General features: G+C 50.8%; 1 protein-coding gene across 6 annotated transcripts in view; it reads left to right on the top strand.

Moving 5' to 3' along the window:
* The window catches only part of cdc42bpb (CDC42 binding protein kinase beta (DMPK-like)), a 72,248-nt gene extending 56,681 nt beyond the window's left edge, over positions 1-15,567 (top strand). For 4 of the 6 annotated variants that reach the window (XM_088647698.1, XM_088647700.1, XM_088647699.1 and 1 more), the window contains 17 exons: positions 1,467-1,547; positions 1,795-1,872; positions 2,223-2,328; positions 2,726-2,862; positions 4,267-4,406; positions 4,882-4,963; positions 5,294-5,510; positions 7,169-7,231; positions 7,554-8,150; positions 8,916-9,013; positions 9,313-9,400; positions 10,029-10,149; positions 10,789-10,906; positions 11,488-11,679; positions 12,339-12,447; positions 12,963-13,033; positions 13,481-15,567. In XM_088647698.1, coding sequence (XP_088503824.1) covers positions 1,467-1,547; positions 1,795-1,872; positions 2,223-2,328; positions 2,726-2,862; positions 4,267-4,406; positions 4,882-4,963; positions 5,294-5,510; positions 7,169-7,231; positions 7,554-8,150; positions 8,916-9,013; positions 9,313-9,400; positions 10,029-10,149; positions 10,789-10,906; positions 11,488-11,679; positions 12,339-12,447; positions 12,963-13,033; positions 13,481-13,612 — 2,430 coding nt within the window. In that variant the 3' untranslated portion in view covers positions 13,613-15,567. The remainder of the gene's footprint in view (positions 1-1,466; positions 1,548-1,794; positions 1,873-2,222; positions 2,329-2,725; positions 2,863-4,266; positions 4,407-4,881; positions 4,964-5,293; positions 5,511-7,168; positions 7,232-7,553; positions 8,151-8,915; positions 9,014-9,312; positions 9,401-10,028; positions 10,150-10,788; positions 10,907-11,487; positions 11,680-12,338; positions 12,448-12,962; positions 13,034-13,480) is intronic. The other 2 variants (XM_088647702.1, XM_088647703.1) reach the window with 1 other exon arrangement.
* Positions 15,568-15,633: the final 66 nt, after the last annotated feature.

The following is a 15,633-nucleotide window of genomic DNA, read 5'->3' as shown; positions in this document are numbered from 1 at the left end:
ATAAAGCTGAAACTGGTGCACCTCTTTCCCATTCGCTGATGGACAGTCTTTTTTGTGTGCAAAATCCGCCATCAGTTGGACCTTCTATTCTACTTATTTGTTCCTTTTATGAAATAGTGAGATTTCCAGTAAGCAACAAGATTCACTAAATTTCCATTTGTGTTAAATCTGAAGCGATTAAATAAATTGAATTGACTAATCCCCTTTTTAATGGAAATTGCAAGGAGCAAAGTCTGTTGTTTGCATCGTTCTTATTGAGTTGTATTTACATTCGCTGCAAAACATGCTTTTCTACAACGGAGTTCTGTTCTCAGCGGTCAGCATGACTGCCAGTAAGAGTCTCACTGTCAAAGCAAACATTATTATTGGCTTAGTTTGGTCTTAATGAGATCACCTGAATCTCCCCTGTAACCTGTTAGACCCTGTAAGACTTCTTAACTTTCTCAAATTTGCTCAAGGTGTTGTATCTGCCCTTGTGGTTCTGTCTTTGTTTACTGTGTTTTAAGCTTTTCCTAGCCCTGAACCGTGTGAAGAACAACAGAAAGTGGGTAATAGCGCCCCCTGCTGGTAAAAGAAGCGGCAGACTGGCGTGGATCTCACCAGCTTGCAGACATCTGGAACAGTTGTTCTGTACTAGGGAAACGGGATTTCCATAGGCTGCCCCCTAATCCCACAGTATATGTTTGATAAAAGGTTTAAGTCTCTGAATTCTGCTTCAAAGTACTGTTTCAGTACTATCCTTCTGTATTGTTGAGCTGGCCTTGTTCATGTGATCAGTAGCTCACTGCCTGGAATTGGACAGTAGTGATTTCGAGGCACAGATCACAACAAGGCTGCCTGGTCCTCACAGTTTGTTCACAAGTGTTTTCTAATGATTCTGCACAGGATTGCATTTTTATCAGAAGCACGAAAAAACGAATAGTAATTATTAGCGTGTCTGGCTGTCACATTTTGCCCAAAGCAACTTGGACCCAGTTTCAGAGCTCAATTTACAGACGCAATCCTAAGTGAGGCACCTTGCTCAGTGGTGCAACAGCAGTTCCAGGCAGGAAGGCAAAGCCCAAGCCAGTAAAGGACAGTGAGGAGGTTCGAGCAGTTACAACAAATAACACTAGGGGGCGCAATCACGCGTGTAGCTGTGGTGTAGTTCTGTAATGTGGCTGCGCTTCCAATGACATAATGGATCAGCAATCTCATTCATCCTTCTGCAAGTACTGCCTGCCCCCTTTAATGAGCTCTCATCAGGCACTGCTCAACCTCAGATTAGATCTGGTTCCGCTTTCTGAAAGAAATCTAATTCTAAACCGAGAGGCTGTCGTTTTTTTTATTTTACTTATGGGGGGAGGAAGTAAAGAGTGGAAAATTGCATGGACTCAGCCTGGTAACAGTACTGATTAGCTGGAGTCCTTTAAGAAAGCGGCCCTTAATCGGGACTGTGCTGACTTGTGCCCGCCTTGCTTCTGCAGACCAGCTCTGTCGGTGAGCTCGACACCACGCTCCAGAAAGCCGATGCCTCCTCTTCGCCTGCTCTGGCGGCAGAACAAGATGTAAGTATCCGTCGCCCTGCCCTGGGAGACTGCAGTGGGCGAAATTCAGTGTAGTCGGTCGGCAGGAACGCGTTAATCCGTTAGCACCCGCAGTGCCTGCACAAAATTCACTTGCTCGGTTCTAAATCCGTGTCATTGTTTTGTCGGTTTGGGAGCTGATGAGCTCCCAGCCTGTGGCATTGAGCCCCGTCCCTCTGTGCCTCTGCCCGCCTGGTTTAAAGCGCTCCTTCTGTGTTCTCTCTCCCAGGAGCCAGCGAAGCCCCAGCCGGCTGCTCCAGCTGCTACTTCTCCGGCGTACCAGTCATCACACCTGACGGCACCCAAGGTCCCTTCTTCTAGTACTGTGCTGCGGCAGTTGTTACAGTGTCCCTCAGTTAGCCTGTCCCGTGTCATGCAAGTGGTCATGCAAGTGGTCATGCAAGTGGTCATGCAAGACCGGATAATGTGGAGTGAGGAGGTGTGAGGTTTCTTCCCACCCGGCACAGGCCCGCTGAACAAATTTCTGTGGAAACTCGGCTTCCTCTTAAGAGAGCTTTAATTACCTGTTCCCCTCCGCTTACAAACTGTAGCAGTTGTGTAGAGATTCGTTAGGAGCTGTGTGCTCCTCAGTGCCTAGAGGAGAGTGTTGCCGCCGGTGTAGACCATGTGTGTGAAGGTCACTCTGTTGTCTCCCAGCCTAAGGCTCATCAGCTCAGCATCAAAACCTTCTCCAGCCCCGCGCAGTGCACGCACTGCACCTCCCTGATGGTCGGACTGATCCGCCAGGGCTACGCCTGTGAGGGTGAGTAGCCAACCCCGGTGCTGTGCCCTGGAAATGAGGGAAAGGAGGTGTTACTTTACACAAAGGGTGGTGGGAGTGTGGACCAAGTGCGTGTTCTCTCTGTTCTTGTACCCCATGCTGGAAGTGAATATACTCAGTTTGCAATTGCATTAAAAGTCATTTAGAAAAAGGGAAGTAGAAGAACTCCTGGTGCTACAGAGACTGTTCATTATCCATGTCTAGTTGTCCCTGGAAAATGGTCAGACTCTCAGAAAAGGTGTTCTGGGTTGCATAAGCCCATCACATTAGTACACAGATCTCTGACAGACTCACAGGCAGACGTTCCTCGTGCTTTCTCTCCCGATGAGTGCCGTCCTCTGAGAGCCCACTGTCTCGTGTTCCCTCCCTCACACCTCAGTCTGCTCCTTCATCTGCCACGTGACCTGCAAGGACCACGCCCCCCAGGTGTGCCCCATCCCCCCGGAGCAGGCCAAGAGACCGCTGGGCATCGATGTGCAGAGGGGCATCGGCACGGCGTACAAAGGCTTTGTCAGGGTGAGGCCAAGCGCCCTGCAGCCCTACTGTGGCGGCTTTCTCACATCCGACGTTTCGGATTTTCTTTTCCTGAACGAAGTACTTTTTTATTTGGTGTTCTTAGAATGGTAGGGAAATTGTGAAAGATATCCAGATTTTTAGGTCATTTTCTAAAGGTAAGGCATGTCTGTTTTTCAATGCTTTTATTCTTTTAATCCTTTCAGCCGGCTGTTTTTAGTGTTTATTTTGATATGCACAGTAGATTAAATGTCATATCACTTGCCTTTCCTTCATTCTCATCTTCTTTAAGTGAAGTTTCCCTTTTTCCCTGTGCAAAGCATTTGAGATTCTTATCTCAAGATATCATTTTTGAAACCGTAATCCAGTAATGTTACAAACATCCGTTTCCAGTAGCAGAGCTTGTCAGTTTTGTGCCGTTGATCGGATATAGTCTTGTCAGAAACTTTGATGGAAATGAGGTGATTATGGCCTCGGAAACTATTTTCTGTGGTCTTGTGATTCAGTATTGAACAGGCAAACTGTTTGTTTGTGACACAGGATACCAAGCTAATAATTGTTTTAACTGACTGTAATGTCTGCCGCTGTTGGATGTTTCTGTCTTTCAAAAACTTTTTTTCTTTCTTTTCTATATATTTTATATCTTTTTTTTATATATTTATGTGTTAAACATGATTTCTTATTATCTATCACTTTGCGACCATATGATCTCTATTTTTTGTCTATGGGCATATCTGTTTTACGAAAATCAGTGCGGCTGTGTGCGATTGCCCAGGAGTGTGAATTAAAATCTGCAAGTGCGGGTGTGTGTGTTTGTGCAGGAGGGAGTTGGCTGAGTTCATGCGTGGGTGGGTGTGTCGGTGCGGGTTTGTTTGGTGGTGCAGGATTGGGCGTGCCCATGCAGGTGTGTACGGGAGGGGGCGTGTCTGCGCAGGTGTGTGTGGTGGTGCGGGAGGGGGCGTGTCTGCGCAGGTGTGTGTGGTGGCGCGGGAGGGGGCGTGTCTGCGCAGGTGTGTGGTGGCGCGGGAGGGGGCGTGGCTATGCGGGAGGGGGTGTGACTGTGCAGGTGTTTGCGGGAGGGGGCGTGGCTATGCGGGAGGGGGTGTGACTGTGCAGATGTTTGCGGGAGGGGGCGTGGCTATGCGGGAGGGGGTGTGACTGTGCAGATGTTTGCGGGAGGGGGCGTGGCTATGCGGGAGGGGGCGTGACTGTGCAGGTGTTTGCGGGAGGGGGCGTGGCTATGCGGGAGGGGGTGTGACTGTGCAGATGTTTGCGGGAGGGGGCGTGGCTATGCGGGAGGGGGTGTGACTGTGCAGATGTTTGCGGGAGGGGCGTGGCTATGCGGGAGGGGGTGTGGCTATGTGGGCGTGTGCCCTCAGGTCATGTGGTTATGCTCTCCTCCTTCAGATCCCCAAGCCAACAGGCGTGAAGAAAGGCTGGCAGCGGGCATACGCCGTGGTCTGTGACTGCAAGCTGTTCCTGTACGACGTGCCCGAGGGGAAGTCCACGCAGCCGGGCGTGGTCGCTAGCCAAGTGCTCGATCTGAGGTCAGAGGTCACATGCAAAGCAGCTGCATACACCTGAGCTAACCTGATGTTAAAAGCCTGCAAGGTGTTGCAATGTGTCGAAAGTAACTACTCCAGCAGGTCCCCATTTGTTTCTTTATAAACAAACATCGAAGAGGTGTGAGTTTCAGCAGGCCTTGTTATGCCAAACTGCTTGAATAACTTACACGATGAAACTATGAGGCTGAACATAGCGAAAATTGGTATACCTAAAATACATAGTTGAGATTGTTCGTGGTGTGCTGATGCCTTAAAAAACCATGAACATCAGGAGTCAATGAAGTTGAAGGCTGGGTAGATTGCATGCACTGCATTAAATCGTGGTGGCAAGAGTATGGCAGACTTAAGGAAACATCCCAGAGCTCAGAGTGAGTGTAGAAAAACCGTTTGACTTCCCTGTGAAAGTATTCAGGTTTGAGGTGCCTTAAAAGTATTTTTTTGTTACTGGGTTTTTCAGAGATGAAGAGTTTTCTGTGAGCTCTGTCCTGGCCTCTGACGTGATTCATGCAACCCGGAAGGATGTACCCTGCATCTTTAGGGTAGGCTGCTTTTACACCAGCCCCTTTTCACTTTCCTGTGGGCATTGTTACAATTAAGTGAATAAACCTTTGCTCTGTTTTTTTTTTTTGCCTCTTCTTTTGTATGTGCTTTTTTGAAAAGGGATTGTGAGCAGTTTTCTATTGTATAAGAAGTTCAGATCAAGCTGATATTCAGCCATCTGGCCCAGGCTGTTTCAGCTTATGTACCTGCTGAAACAGGGGGGTTTTGTGGTCACGGGGGGGCTGTTCAGTGTGGTGGTCCTGCGCTGCCTGGGACTCATGCTCCTGATGACCGGCTTGTCCATCCCTCCCTCCCACTGCCCCCCCCAGGTCACCTCCTCCCTGCTGAGCTCCCCGCCTCGCACCTGCTCCCTCCTGATCCTGGCCGAGAGCGAGACGGAGAAGAGGAAGTGGGTCGGCATCCTGGAGGGTCTCCAGAGCATCCTGAACAAGAACAGGCTGAAGAACCGGGTGGTGCACGTGCTGCAGGAGGCCTACGACAGCACGCTGCCCGCCATCAAGTCCACCCTGTCTGCTGCTATCATAGGTGAGAAGTCCCGATCCTTCGGGTGCAGGTCCGCCGCAGGTCTTTGCTGCAGCCCAGCTCCGTGATGAGGTCGCTGAATAAGCGCATGAAGTAAATCGCGCGCCGGGTCCCGGTCTGTCGTTTTTGCCTGCTCCACCTCTTTCCTGCAGCTCATAACGAGAGATGAGGACTGCTGCCAGAGATGTAGCCCGCGGCCCCAGACATCTCGGGCATTAGGAAAGCTAGCTTTTGTGAACGTGATGCAAAGTACAGAATTGGCCAGAGAGGGATGCTTTAAACCAGTTGCCTAGATATTCCTGTCAGGGCCAGGAATTCCGTGATCCATGCTTGCACTTCTTCCCAGTGTGCCAGGTGATGCTGAAGGGCTTTATACGTTTTGAGAGAGACCTCCGAGTCTGTCATTGCTACCTCCAGCTTTGGTCCAGAGAGATGGGAGAGTGTTACGTTTCGGCAGCTGCTGTTTGCTGTTCTTGTCCCACCCCCCACCCCCCCGTCAGAGATGAGCCTCCTCAAAAACGCACTTACTGCTCAGCAGAATTTCCTGAGCAAATTGACTGAAGGTACTTCCGTTACGTTAGTAATCCTCTGGCAGTCAGGCAGCAAGCAAGACACAACAAGAAGAATCACTTTCCCAAGGAGAGGGAGGAGATAAACCTGGAAGCCCTTCGGAGAATGTGCGGTTTCATTTAACAAGGTCGGAGGGGAGCAACTGGAAAGCTGTTGTCTCTCATATTTACATCCAAGTTCAAAGTCAAGCTGACTTTTTTTTTTTGGTTCACATACTGGACTGGTGCCCATTCATCTTTCCCAGACGTGAGCTGGCTCCTGAGGAGCAGTGCAGTCAGCTTGGCTTACGTTCGATTCTATCCGACCCCACGATGGAGTCAATAGTGTTACTTTTTCCTTTATGTAACTGTCCTTCTTTGCTTGACTGGTGCTCGACACGGCCAAGAAGGTAACTGCGGTTGTCCTGGAGATGTCCGATACCCGCTCCCTCCCCATGACCTCCGCTGACCCCTCTGCAGTAGCGCTGGGGCCCGGGCGGTGCTAATGAAATGGCCATGTGCCTGGAATTATGGCATTCCGCTAATGTGATCGCATATCACTGGGACTGGCTCGGAGCGCCGCACTGCCTGCTGATGTATTCCCGGCATCAGTTAATTAAGTGAATGTTTCCAAATGATGTGAAATCTGGAACCCAGGAGAGACTTGGAGTTCAGGCCTGCTGCCTGTGCCAAGCCTGGAGGAGGTTGAATCTGGCTTTGAAACCCTAGATCAGTAAATACTTGCAAGTGGTGTATAGCCCTGGTTCGTGCAGAGGAAACTGGCCTCTTGTAGGAGGAGCGGGATCGTTCAGGGATAAAATCCACGGTCCTGCCCCGCAGGAACTGAAAACAAGACATAAATGACCCAGATACCCAGATTCTGCTATAATTTACCAGGTTTTCCATTTGTAGGTGATGGAAGGTTTGGAAGGCTAGCTTGTTATTTCTGGCTCCACAAAAGCATGAGGCAGGCACTGACGCACACGAGATAAGCACGTGAAGTTTTAAGTTCGTAATCTTGGGTAAAAACCACTTTTGCTAAAAAAAAGCCGGTTTTCAGAAGGCAGTGTGGAGCTGTGTTGCTCACTGCAGGCTTCCCTGTCTCCCCCTCAGACCGCGAGCGCATTGCACTGGGCACGGAGGAGGGGCTGTACGTGGTGGAAGTCACTCGAGATGGTAAGAGCGCCACCTAGCGTCTGATTTACATGAGTGATTTAGTCTAAACCTGATTTTTTTTTGTCACCTCCCTGTGGTTGACATTATTAATGTCCAGGAGACTGTGTAATATCAAAAAGTCAAAACACTGTATTGTCTTGTGTCAATTGCGTGTGTCTTTACAGTGATACTAATAGTATTTGTGTATTACAGTCAAATGTTCTTTTAACAAAATCGCCTGCAATATAAGAAAGATGCATGATGGCTGAATGGTGAGAGTTGGCCCTGGGTGTCTCGGATCCTGCGGGAGCTGTTTGGATTCACCGCGACCTTTGTTTGGCAGTGATTGTGCGGGCCGCGGACTGCAAGAAGGTGCATCAGATCGAGCTCATCCCCAAAGAGAAGATCGTGGTGCTGCTCTGCGGGCGCAACCGGCACGTGCATCTGCACCCTTGGGCTGCGCTGGACGGAGCCGAGACCAACTTCGACATCAAGCTGCCCGAGACCAAGGGCTGCCAGGCGCTGACCACGGGCATCCTGCGCCAGGGCGGCCCCCCCTGCCTGCTGGTGGCGGTGAAGCGCCAGGTGTTGTGCTACGAGATCTACAGGACCAAGCCCTACCACAAGAGGGTGTGGGAGGTGCAGGCTCCCGGCGTGGTGCAGTGGCTGGGCCAGCTCTGGGAGCGGCTGTGTGTGGGCTACCCCTCCGGTTTCTCCTTGCTCAGCGTGCAGGGGGAGGCGCCCCCCGTCGGCCTGGTCAGCCCCTCCGACCCCTCGCTGTCCTTCCTCAGCCAGCAGCCGCTGGACGCCCTGCACGCCCTGGAGGTCGGCTCGGGCGAGGCCCTCCTGTGCTTCAGCCAGCTGGGCGTGTACGTGGACACGCAGGGCCGCCGGTCGCGGACGCAGGAGCTCATGTGGCCGGCCACTCCCCTGGCATGCAGTACGTCGGCTTGCACTCTCCTTCTCCCCGTTCGTGCCCCCCCCCGGGGCGAGAGAATAAGACAAAACAGACGAGCTGTCTTAGCCGAGGAAAATGGTTCATATTGTCGGGGCTGTTCTGGGGGGATGAAAAAGGCTCCGGTCAGAGGGTAGAGGTCATCTTTTCCTCACCTTTAGAAAGGGTTAAAGCCTTGGCACCTGTTTCTAAACGCTACAGGAAAACCTGTTCTCCCTCATGTGCTTAATGGAGGTGACCTCCTTTTCCACTGTCAGCTGACTTCCTGTTCTGTTCAGAGCTGTGCCGAGGGAGTCCCCTGACCCCAATTGATAAACCACAGTGCAGATACAGAACAGTCTGTTCTTCAGGTTCTGAGCCTTGCACAGGATTATATAACCTGTACCTCTCACTTCAGATTCTCAGTCAAGATCAGCTTCTTACCCTTTTAGACCAGTTTGTCTTATTTATGTTTAGCTGGCACAGTGTTTTGCTTCTGGGGAGCTGGCATCTCCTGTGTATTTGCTCATTGTCCATCCGGGCCAGAGATTTACAACACGATGCAGGGCTCTCTAAATATGAGCAAAATAGTGCAAATGTTTTTTCAAAATGAGAAAGTTTTGGTCATTTGTCAATGTTTTTCCATTGTTGGTATGTTATTAACAGTAGAAGCTCTTAATGAGCTCCCAGTTGCTCGTATGTCTCCGGTGTTCAATCGCAGTGGCCTAGCTGTTGTGAGTGTGTCGTTACAACTGTGGTTTCCTCTGCCAGGCTCCAGTTCCTCTTACCTGACCGTGTACAGCGACTATGGGATTGACGTCTTTGATGTGAACACTCTGGAGTGGGTCCAGACGGTTTCTTTACGAAAGGTATGTGCATTTCATACAGCTTAACCAGATTAAGCTCTGTTCAACTATCTTTAGTGTAGACGCCACAGGCCTGCCGTGAAGCTTGTCAGCCTGACCTCTTGTTTGCAGCTCAGGTGTGAATTGCTTGCGTTTTTTGTTCTGAATTTTTTCCCCCCTGTTAACAAGATACCATACAATCAAGGAGGCTCGGATCAAAAATAGCATGCAAAGCAGTGCTGCGGTCAGGATTGTTAATCGCTCCGTGTGTCGGATTGCTGCCGTCGTCTCTCTCTCAGCTTGTTTCTCTGCTCCGCTGGCAGATCCGGCCGTTAAACGTGGAGGGAACCCTGAACCTTCTGGGCTCGGAGCAGCCGAGACTCATCTTTTTCAGCAACAGCTCCTCCTCAGGTGGGTGTCTGCTCTGCGCCGGGTCCCACCATTCCTGAAACTACAGCACCAACTCCCTACAGCCCTCGTCTTCACGCCTAGAAATTGAACATGAACGTACACTGGCTCAAAAGAAGTCTTGAATTTCATCATGAAGGTGGCAGATTTGGCTGTTGCTTTTCTCCAAAGCGACTTAACTTGTGCCTTTACTTACAAGGCTGGGTATTTTAACAGAAAGCCAGTTGTGCAGTGTTACTACAGGCAGGTAAAATGCTTCAGTGCAGAAATATGTCGGTGTAGACTGAACAAGATGATAGAGGAATAAAAGAGTTGCGCAGTATCACGGGGGGGGAGACATCTTCGTTTCCCTTGTGCTACTTTGAGGTCCCTTTCCTGCAGACAGATAGGTATGTTCTGCTGCTGCTCACACCTGAGCCTCCGTTAGTTTTAGTTCTCGATCTGTTCTTGTGAGTCCGAAGACCCTGGATCCTCAGAGGTTTCCTCCTGCCTTTGTGCGGTCGGTTATTCCCTGTCAGTTCTGTCCCCGCCGAAGCCCGTTAACCCCGCCGCAGCGCCTGGCTTCAGCTCAGGACTGCGAGAGGGTGGCGCGTGGGGCGCTGACGGGGGCTGGGCGTTCTTCTCTCTACAGAGGTGGCTGACCTGGCCATCCCCGAAACCTCGGACAACAGCAGGAAGCTGATGGTGCGCACGCGGAGCAAGAGGAAGTTCCTGTTCAAGGTGCCGGAGGAGGAGCGGCTTCAGCAGCGACGGTGACTTGGACTTTTACGCAGATCCTTTACAGCATCCCCTCCCTCTCACTCCATCCCAGCCCATCCCAGCCCAGCCCAGCCCATCCCAGCTCACCCCAGGCCATCCCAGCCACAGGATGTGCGAGGCCATGAACACTCTCATTTCCAGCATAATTAAGTCCAAACATGAGTACGTTTCTTGGGAAGAGAACCACTGGCGTTGCTCACTTCAGGTCCCCAGCTCTTGAGGCGGCGAGGGCTGTATCAATCCTAACTGAGGGCTTCAGTGATGTGAAGGCATGAACAGGCACCGCCTGGTTATTTACTAGCGTGAGCCCGAGAGTAAACGAAACCATGACAGAACACCGCGTCGGAGCCCCAGGGGCGGAAATGTTTCCTCTTTTTTTGGGGGTTACCCCCCCCCACCACCACACATGCTCTCAGACCTGCTCTGGTTTCTCCAGCACTGGTATCTCGGAAAAAGAGAGGCGCCCCCCCCCCCCCCCCCCCTGTCTGGTGTTAGGCAATAGCGGAGGCCGGCATCCTGGGAGAGGTGCAGGAGGAGAAGGGCCAGCTGTACGGGTTATCAGTAGGGAAAAAAAGACAGAAGAAGATTCAATAACGGTGCTGAAAATGGTGTCTTATTATCTTATTTCACAGTGAGATGCTGAGAGACCCTGAGCTGAGGTCAAAGATGATCTCCAACCCCACCAATTTCAATCACGTCGCTCACATGGGCCCTGGGGATGGCATGCAAGTCCTCATGGACCTCCCCCTGGTAATACCTGACCACGCGCGCCAGGGAGCAGTGTGGGGGCGGGCGGAGGGGCGGGGCCGGGGGAGGGGGCGTGGCAGGCCGGCTCCACACGGCCAAGCAGAGGTGCTGTAGAAACTCCAGACACACTTGTTAGGAGATGCTTGCTTGCTTGCTTGCTTGCTGGGATTGCTGGGAACACCGTCGCCCAGGCCTGAGGGACTAAAGGGACGAGGCTCGGCCCTTCTTCCGGGGCCGAGCCCCCGGGTCCTGGGCCAGAGCGCGGCGCGCCGGCACGCAGGGTGAGGCTGGGGGGGTCTGGGTAGCGTCAGCAGCTGTTGCGCTCCAGGAGAGGGGGGGGCTTCCCTCCATCTGTGACACGGCCCCTCTCATTAAACGGATCTCAGCCATCTGCCAGCCTCAGACTGAGTACGGGGAGTGGGTTACCCTGCAGTCCTGGCTCTTTGATGTTACCTTTTTTCTTTTCTCCCTTTTTTTGTCTCTTTCCTTTTTTGGAATTAACTAGTATCTCTCCTTGCTCTCTCTCTCTCTCTCTGTCTCTTTCTCTCCCTCTGTTCCTGTTTCTCTCCTTTCTGTTGGCGTAGCAGAGTGAATTTCCCTCCCCCTCATCCTCTCGACACCATGCTTTGATATCTCCTCCAACCAACTTTGAGCACGTCTATCACATGAGCCCTATTTCTGCCGAAATCTATCTCCAGAAAGAGCCTTCCTCACTGCAAGGCCTGCCTCTGCTCTCCTCTTCTTCCTCCTCTCCTTCCACTACCTCCTTAGGAAGGGTAGGAATAGCTCTTCCTCACTCCCACCCCTCTGCTTGTCTTCCCTGCCTGCTCCCTCTTTTCCATGTCCTCTTTTCATCCGTTTCTCTGTGGAGTGGCGTAACTATCAAAGTGGCTGTAGAGGGTTGGGGACCTTTCTGTCATGCTTTCTGTTCTCAATGTGCTGCCCCTTGGCAGCGCATTGCCATGCCTTATCTTTGCAGTCTGAACTACTTCACCAAAAAGGCAGAAAGAAAGAGGCTGTGGGGTCTGTTCCTTTTTCTTCAGTCTGCTCTACTGTATAAGGATCACATGCTGAGCACTCAGTAGTACATGAAGCAGCTCTGCAAAAGCATCCCATCACGTCTGAATCAATCTGACCTTTAACACCTTCATTTTAAGCAGTTCCATTATATAACTATGCATAATGCATTCACACTTTTCTTTTTTTTTATCAGATTGTCAGGAGTCTGATTTGACTTTTGTTTTTTTAATAAAATCATGGTATGCTTACCCAGCGGTCCAGGCTAAGCCTTGGTCAAGCTCCACTAGTTATCTGTAGCAGACATGAGTCATTCCCATGTTGCTGTGGGGCCCAGTGAAGGAATCGGACATGTCTGAAGCAGAGCTGGTGAACTCTGAGCTGTCAGTAGTGACTGACTGCGTGTGTGTGTATCCAGAGCGTTCTTCCATCATCCCAGGATGACCCAGCCCGGGACCGAGCGCGCCCCGTCTCCAGTATCTCACGGCAGCAGAGGAGCAAGACGTACATCACGCGGACCGCCTCAGGTAACACAACCCAGAGCCCCCTACCCACACCTCTTTCTGACAGCCAGGGGCGTGCAGACACTGCGTGTGAACAGCCGAGGGAGGAGCTTTGTGCTCTGTCCAAAGGGCTAAAGACAGGTCTCCCCCCCTTCTGCCCCAGCCAGCAGGGGGCAGATGGAGACGCCACACTCTTGTGTGAGTGACAGGTGACCTTTTTTTTTTTATTTGGCAGAGGCACTAAGACTACCTGAACAAACAAACCAAAAAGAAATGAACAGGTCAGGCTCATTTACGCACTCTGCCAGTATCTCGTTACTTAAAGGTTTGTGAATTGTGGGTAAAGTATTGGCATATCAGAAGCGAACCATCTCATCTGTGTGCTTGCCCCACACAAGCTGGTCCTGCAGGGGGAAACACAGCAGTTAAGGGTAGACTGTCCGTGCTCGCTGTGTGGACCTGCATCAGCTGGGCTTCAAGCCCAGTGATCTGTCCTGTGCAGTTAATCTGAGGTCATGTTTTCGCTTCCCGGCTCTCAGGAGGCGGGGACTTTGGTGGGGCAGTATCATCCCGGAACATCTCCGACCCCGACCCAGACTTTGAGAGAGAGGTGAGTTCCCCTCCCGCTTGCCCGCCTCTGAATTTGTGTTCCCGTCTGGCTCAGCTCCCTTCCTCTCGCCGTTCGTGTCCATGCTGTTCAATCCGGCCTGTCCTTATCCTCATTTCTGTGAACACTGGTCACACGCCTGTGGATCAGGCTCAGCTCTCGCTTCATACTGGTGACATACGATTTCTCTAAAGACCTGCATACAATTTAAAAACCCAAGGCTTCCCGAATCCGATTTGATGGTAAGTTTTGACTCATATCGATTCTTCAGATACATTTTAGGAAGGACGAAATGCCCTTCAGAGCCTCTTCCACTTGGCAGTGATGTCGGTGTTTTTCCCAACTCTCGGCATCTCTTGCCTTTGTAGCCGTTACTCATGTGATGTGTTTGGGTTATGGGGGTGTAATGTCCTGGGGCTCTGACCAGCACGCGCTGCCGTCTCTCTCCAGCCTGACTCGGACTCCACCAAGCACTCGACCCCCTCGAACAGCTCGAACCCCAGCAGCCCCCCGAGCCCCAACTCCCCCCACCGCAGCCAGCTGACCCTGGACGGCCTGGACCACTCCACCTTCGACGCCTGAGCCCGCAGCCGGCCGCGGAGGGGACACGCGCATGCGCGCGCGACTGGAGCTTCACGCCGCTGCAGAAAGTGCCAAGAATAGATCCGCTCCCGCCCGGCCCTCGCTCCTTCGCTTCCTCGGCCGCCTGGGAGCCGCGCCGCCCCGCGAGAGGGCGCCCACGCCCCCTCCTCGTGCAAACCCCGCCCGCTTGCAGGCCGGGCTCCCCGCCGTGGCTTCGTCTCTGGACAGTCCGTGGATCCCTGGTGTAGAATAGGCTCCAGGATGTGGACCGAATCGTGGGTCTGTCTTCTAAAAATCATTGTGAAGCATTTCTTTGTGTTGTTTTGTTCGTTTTATTTCTAGCTGTGAAGAAGCTGCCAGTAAGTTTAGGTTCTAGGGGTTGGGGGGGGCTGGGCAGTGAGGCAGAGTGAGGAACCCACTCCAGCTGGTGGTCTCTCTCCTTGCCTGAGGCCAGGCTGACGGAGCTGTGTTCTCTGGAGCGGGGCAGGAGCGGGTATTTTAAACTACAGGGTCAGAACCAAGTCTGTTGGGGTTAGATAAGAGTGGAGAGTGTGACGCAGGTGGTCCTCTAAATGGCCTGCGCGTGCCGATCTGTTTTGTTTCTTAAGAACTTCACTAAGCAAGTTGTCTGGACTGCTGCTACGTCAGTGACAGCCGCTGAAGTGATGGGGACCTTCGGCTCTTGGCAAAGAGGGATATTAAGAATAATGGCACGCCCTCATTACAGTTCTTTTTTTTTCCCTCTGAAAAGCCGTTTTTTATTGTATAGCGAACGTATCAAGGTGTAAACAAAAGATCATGAAGAATGCAAGGAATGTTAATTTTTTTTTTGTTCTGAAAACTTGTTAAAGTATTGGGCACCACAGGAGGACTGAATCTTGGCAGTAAGAGATGCCTCTCTCCCCCCCCCACACAAAGAGCTCTGATCTGTCCTTCCTCCTTTCTTCTAGAATGACTTCAGCTCTCCCGATCTTTGCACTGTCTCCTTAAAAAAAAAACTAGATGCCATTGTTGACTATTCAGGGTTTATGCAATACCAGTAGGCACTAATGTGAACATTTCAGAGAGTATTACGTTAATCTTCTAAATGTAGGTCTTTGCAATAATCTGCCATGTATAGATGAAAACACTGCGAACTGAAAAAAGAAATAATTGCCCGACTTCTAGTAGTTATTATAAACACTTCCTAAATAAAAATATACTTCACACGACAGCATTGTTCATAGGATTTCTTGCACAGCACACACGGCTTTCTGCTTTTCAGTTTGCAGGGCCATGGTGCGCTTGGAAGCCCCCACAAGCCTGACTTTCACATTCCCGTGTAGTTGTGGATGTTTCCAGTCATGTAGAATGACTGCAGCACACTGACAGACTCGCTCCACAGCCCTGTGCAATGACCGGCGGTCCCATCTGTCCACACGTCCCATCTGTGGTGCTGTTTTGTGTAGATTTCACTGCTGCTCCATGTGTTAGAAATTGAATCGAAACATTTGTGGCCATCTTTCATTAAAGACGCTTGTAATTTAAGGCGATGGCTGGCATATCCAGTTTGTCACAATAGTGTGCCTTCAGTGCCATTTTATATGACAGTATGACATCAATTATATATTGATTATCTTAATATTACGGGCTATTAGTGATGTACTACAAATGGTGGTGGTTCTTTCAGAAACACTGTATCAAACTTGCACATTTTATTAGATCAAGGAATCTATTCGTTGGATTTCATGCCATCTTAATGCCGGTCTCAGTTAATCTCTCCTTTTTATCATTTTTATTACACTCTCCCCATCCCCACCTCCCCCTCCGTTCTGTTTCTTAAAATGGGACATTACTAAAGAAAAACACTACTGCTTCTTTTTTTTTTTAAAAAATAATTGTAAGTCTGAGTCTTTGTAATTATTGAATTGTGAGCAACTTTTTTTTTGAACAGACAATAAAAAAAGAGGGAGGTACTCGTATTTTTTTTTTCTTCAAAATGCTGTCTGATCCAATAAAAGGGGTTTCGGATTCCTTGCATA

The sequence above is a fragment of the Lepisosteus platostomus genome, chromosome 10 (assembly GCF_059453375.1).
Source record: "Lepisosteus platostomus isolate fLepPlt1 chromosome 10, fLepPlt1.hap1, whole genome shotgun sequence".
NCBI lineage: Eukaryota > Metazoa > Chordata > Actinopteri > Semionotiformes > Lepisosteidae > Lepisosteus > Lepisosteus platostomus.
The sequence above is the reverse complement of the archived record's forward strand: the minus strand, read 5'-3'. Positions and strand labels throughout refer to the sequence as shown.